General features: G+C 41.0%; 1 protein-coding gene across 1 annotated transcript; it reads right to left on the bottom strand.

Moving 5' to 3' along the window:
• Nucleotides 1–4,103: 4,103 nt before the first annotated feature.
• On the bottom strand, nucleotides 4,104–5,039 carry LOC310822259 (olfactory receptor 52B2-like; the record flags this gene model as incomplete). The annotated part of the gene is made up of 1 exon (XM_083694606.1): nucleotides 4,104–5,039. One exon carries the CDS (start codon nucleotides 5,037–5,039, stop codon nucleotides 4,104–4,106), a length of 936 nt encoding a protein of 311 aa, XP_083550732.1.
• Nucleotides 5,040–6,000: the final 961 nt, after the last annotated feature.

A 6,000-nucleotide genomic window follows, 5' to 3' on the forward strand; every position in this document is an offset into this window, starting at 1 on the left:
CACAAAACCTTTTTCCTGAACTGCAGGCTCTTTCAGGTACTTTGTAACCTGGCCATCCTGTTTTTGTGGCTAACTAGTGGTTTGCACCTTGCAGTGTAGCCTCTGTAGTTCTGCTGATGAAGTCTTCGACAGATGGTAGTCTCTGACACATTTACGCCTACCTCCTTGAGAGTGTTCCTGATCAGTGGGACAGTTGTTTGAGGGTTTTCTTAACCCTTTGATGTGTATGATATAGCAATTAATATCATTAGCTTGTTATGTTCAGTAGAAACTTCTAAGTATTGTAACGAACGGCGGGGTAGAGTAGCTTGCCTTAAGCGGGTATCGAACTCGCAACCTTCCGCTTACAAACCGGCCGCGCTAGCCACAACACCAAGAGAGTTAACTCCCTTGGCGGAGCTGCTAACGGGCCTTACACAGGGTCGTTACACTATCCCCTCCGTTCGGGAGAGCGTGCCCTCACGCTTCACTATACAAGTCTCTCACGTGGACACGCCTCTCCGATGGCCTCACGGGCGCCATCCCACTTCTGACACCAATGTAACGAACGGCGGGATAGAGCAGCTTGCCTTAAGCGGGTATCGAACTCGCAACCTTCCGCTTACAAACCGGCCGCGCTAGCCACAACACCAAGAGAGTTAACTCCCTTGGCGGAGCTGCTAACGGGCCTTACACAGGGTCGTTACAGTATTTTACACACATCACGTGTCCATTACAGTGTATGCACAAATCGGAATGCATGATTTGTCACCAGTATTTGAAAACATGTGAATAACACAGTAAATAAATGAATGATCACCACACAAACTTGTCAGTGATTTTTTTATTGATACAAATGGCGAGTGCCAGTGTCTTGGTCTGAATAAATTCATCGGATATATGAAAACGTGTTCGTTTATTTGAAGGAGAAGACAAACTACTTCTTGCTTTTAGCTATTTATTTATATGTCAGAATTCCAAGCTTGTACAAGGACCATTTTTGCCGAATAAAATCACAGTCAGCAAGCTGTTAATCTGTAACCAACCTTCGAAAAATGGCTACATTCAAAAAGTCACACAAAGCATTTACAGTTAACAAAGTGATTGTGATTGGCTATTTGGTTGGGGAGGAGCCGTGGTTTAGACTTGGCTCTCCCTCGTTGGTGTATGGGCTGGTCACACCCCCCTGACACCCGATCCGTTCCAGGTAGAGATATCGCCGATCCGTTCCATCTAGAGATGTTGCCCTGCTGAAGAAAACATATACCTACTCTGATTTGTCCTTTCCTAGCCTAGTATTTTTTCATTACATCATTCTTGTGTTATGTGTGTGTTGCAACATCCATCTTGATGACCTGACCCAACCTCTCCATGTATTAGTCCAACGTACCACGGAACTAATGCTTGATTCATTTCTCATTTATCGACAGGCCATCACATTAGTAAATTTAGCACACTGCAGTAATATATTTTTTATAGCAAAAATAAACTGTTTTTATAAAAATGATTTCCAACACTTCTCAATCAAGAGTTAATGATTACCAAACAAATGTTTCCTGAATCAGATGATTAAAAAAACATATTAATTCAATTGATTTGCACATGGAATATCAAATAAAATTATTTTAATCACCCTAAATAAAGAACTGAATAGCTTTATTTACTCGTCTGCTATTGAGCATTATGATGCAACTGTTTTCATAAAAATAATTTCTAACAAATCCCTCCTTTCACACCTTTTAAGGTGTGAACCAAACCTGCGAATCGCCTTTACAGCAAGGCCTCAAATGCAGCCCTTTCCTCCCTTTCAGACTCCTCCTCCCAGTCTGGACCCTCATCCTTGGACATCCTTCAGCACTCAGGAGAGGAAGCTGATACGCAGGGGGAGCCTGTTCTTTGGACAGAGCAGTGGTTATTAAGCGATTCACTAGCGTGCGCATACAAGGGATACAACAACAACCACAGCATGTTAGTATAGCAGCAAAAGTGGCCATAGAAACAAACATAGACATGAAAAGAGCTTTATACTTCCCAAACGTAGAGGTAAACCAGTCTCCCAACAGATCATCAATACCAGAATCCTCTGCCATTTGATTTGACAGGGTCCTCAGCCCTTCCAATGCCTTTGTGACTGACACATCAGGAGCTGTGTTATTGGGGATAAAGGTACAGCACGAAGAACCAAACATAGCACACACTCCTCCCTTTTCAGCCAACATCATATCTAGGGCCATCCTATTTTGAACAGACATAAGGGATGTGGCTGCCAATTGACCAGATAGACCTCCCACAGAGTCTCTAGTGAGGTTTGCCAACCTCTGAACATTGAAATATATGTAGTTGATTCTATCAACGTTTTTATTAGTAGTTATCCATGGGAGTATTGATTCAAACCCGTTGGCAATAGGGCTGGCCAATTTGAATTCATCAGGAACTCCGCGGGGAATCCTAATTGCATCAATATAAGTGGGAGAGGCTTTAATCAAATCAAAACTGTCTGGTGTGGACCTTCTCCTACGGTAGTCGCCCACTGTGAGTGTCATGTTTGCTTTGTGGCCAATCATGGTTAGGGGTAAAGCTAGCCTAACAATTGTACAAATGTTTGGGTAAGTAATTTAGCAGCCTTCTGCCTCCTCAGAACCAATGAAGGTCTGCTCTGGCTACGAGTAGTCTGGAGGCATTGGCCCATGTTGTGACATTGATAGTGTGAGTGCACCATGCAGGATTCATTTCACCCACCTTAGTACTATTTTCTCTGGTTAGGCAGGTGTAGTTTCCTTTTCTTGGCTGAAAGGTTGGTGGTGTGGTGTGGTTGGTTGTGGCTGGGAAAAGAATACTCAGGGTAGAGCAATTAGCAGGATCAGGTTCCATATGTAAGCGCATCATGCAATTAAAGCCATCTTTGTCTGTATCATACAATAGTGGAGCGTGGGTGGTATACAGAGTTGGTCTTGCCGTTGAACAAACAATGCAATCGGTCATATTCATGCTTCTGGCAGTAAACTGGACCCAAGTCAACCAAGTGTTTGAGTCGCTATAACCAGTTTCTATGGCTAGGGTTTCTTTTACTGTCAAATTTGTGAGATATCTGATCCTAGGGTCTATCTTGCCAGGGGGTCCTGGGCTGGGGATATTCTTGGTAATGTAGTTCTGCGCATTCTGCGAGTTACTAGTCATTGGGGACTGAAACTTTTTTGTTACTGTGATTATGAACTGACCCAAGGGGTCAGCACCAGATTCATCTGCCCCCATCTGCCCCCAACACACCTTTATAGGCATTAACTTTGAGTGGTTAAGGTAAGGTATAGAGTTAGGCATTAACTTCAAGTGCTTAGGGTTAGGCATTAACTTTGAGTGGTTACAGTTAGGGTTAGGCATTCATTTTGAGTGGTTAGGGTTAGGCATTAACTTTGAGTGGTTACGGTTAGCATTAGGCATTAACTTTGAGTGGTTACGGTTAGCGTTAGGCATTCATTTTGAGTGGTTAGGGTAAGGGTAAGTTGTCAGAGGAAGGTATTAACAAACATAATCAATAGCAACAATAATAAGCAAGCACTTGTCAAAATTGCCCCAAAGCCACCTCAAACCCGTGATGTTCGGGTCTTGGTTACACCCCCCCACACACACCTCATCCCCACCCCCAATAAATACAGGATTTTTTTCTCATCAAACAAAAAACAGTTCCCAATGGCATAATAATTGAAGGAGTTATTAGCAAAGTAAATTCCTCCATATGTAACCCATCTCTTTCCATAGTTCCAGTAAACAAGGAACAGGTAAGGGGGAAAGGGAAATATGAAAGGGAGAAAGGAGATGAGGGGTGTACCACAAACAAAAGCACTTACACTGGCACAGTAACTATGACATATCAGGTGTCAATCAGATTTTGTGTAATTACAGTATAATCAGAGAGGCTGCAATTAAACAAAGATAACAAGGATTACATATACTGTATATGAATAAGTTGATTTAATATATAAAAACTAAAATACAATCATAATATATTACAAAAAGAAAGAGACAGAAAATGCATATAGATAAATGTCAGTTGGATGTTTTATAATAATCCATTAATTCATCTGTAAATATTTGTAATCGGTAATATACACAACTTGAAATATAGCCTAAAATGGAAAAATCTTGTTCTTAAAGAAATGCATTGCCTTTTCTCTGATTTCTTTTGTTTTTAGACCATATATGATTGGATTCAATGTTGGAGGGAAAATTAATGTTGACACCCCTATGAATCTCTGTAAATGGGGGGAAAGTTTTCTCAATCTGTATGATATAATTGTGAAAAGACCTAAACACTCAAGCAGAAGAAAAACAATTAAATGTGTGGCACAAGTCTGTAGAGCTTTGCTTTTTGTGTCTGATCTTTTGTGTCTGAAACAAGCAACAAGGATCTGAAGATAAGTATAGAGAATTGTTCCAACTGATATCACCTGCATGAAAGCTAAAGTAAATAGTCCATAGATGTTATTGATGGATGTGTTTGCACAGACTAGTTTCAACAGGGAGGGATTGTCACAGTAGGAGTGTGTAATCAGGGATCTACAACGAGGTAACCGAAGCAGCAGGAAAAAAAGCACACCCATCAAAATCAAGTTAAACACCCACACCACTGTGATGATCTTCATAATGTGGGCATTAGTCATAATTGTGTTGTACTTCAATGGGCAACATATAGCAATATATCTGTCATACGCCATAGCAGTAAGAATGAGTACAGCACCCAATCCATAGATATGAATAAAGAAAGCTTGGGTGACACAGGCAGAGAATTGAATGGTCCTGGTGTCAAATATAATCTCTTTGATGATCTGTGGAAAGAGTGCAGTGGAGCCTATGAGATCGTTGATAGGTAGGTTCAGCAGTAGAAAGTGCATGGGATGGTGGAGACTCTTATTCAGGACGATGGTGAGAATCAGGACGAGGTTGCAGAAAACAATGATCATGTAGCTCAGTGTGGCAAAAAGGAATGCAGGGAACACACTTTCTGGTGGGAGATTAAAGTCTTGCAGTGTCAAAACAGATGATACGTTTGAGAAATCATCCATTTTCATTGATTCAGGATTTTCCTCCTCAGAGAGACTGTATGAGGAAATTATGAATATCATCTAATATAAGAATCAAAACATGACCATGATACCACTGGGTCAACACATGATGAGCCCTGTTTATTTTAGTTAAGTACAAGTATTCTTGCAGTAAGATCATTAACTTGGATGGCCATCACCACAACTTCAATTTAAGTTAAATTTAAAGAAAAACAATTAAAATGTGGTTGTTCATAGGATGAAAGGATGTTTTTACTTACCCTTAATTTAACCCAGCATGAAACCTTCCTGCCTTGATCAGCCTCACCACCAGCCACCATAGCACACAGTGAGGTGAGCCATGACAGTTGATTTATAAGAGAAACTGTTCAAAAATTCAAAAGAGATACTGTGATATCATCTGAAATTTAGACCGAAACTAACTGGCTGGAAAAACACCTATGACACATTCAGCCCTCAACAGTCCTCTGAGATATAACATAGTTGATCTTCAAATAGTGGTGAAAGGCCCTATGGGTTGTCCTCTCAGGACGGCTCATATCTTGAAAAACATGACAACATGAATATCAACACGGTTGACTCATTGTGGGTGACAGGACAAAATCAAAACAGGGGGTTTTAACAGCAAAGTGCATTCTGGGAATTGGTGCCATTTTTTAGGTTGATCACTCTAATTAGGTTGATCACTCCTCCCAGACTGCCAAGAGCCTTGGGGTGATCCTTGACAACCACTTATCCTGTGTGGCGAACATCACAGCGACAGCACGCTCCTGTAGATTCTTTCTCTACAACATCAGAAGGAAATGTAAATGTAAATATGGACGCAGTGCGCTCACAACGCAAAGAACGCAGTGCACCCCAAGTTCACGTTGAACATATTTCACATGATTGAAATGACAGCTTTCATGAATAAATAAAAAAAAGGTTTACATGCCATGTGTAATTTATGTTGCAAGCTTAG

The sequence above is a fragment of the Argentina silus genome (genome assembly GCF_951799395.1).
Source record: "Argentina silus genome assembly, chromosome: X".
NCBI classification, from domain to species: Eukaryota; Metazoa; Chordata; class Actinopteri; order Argentiniformes; family Argentinidae; genus Argentina; species Argentina silus.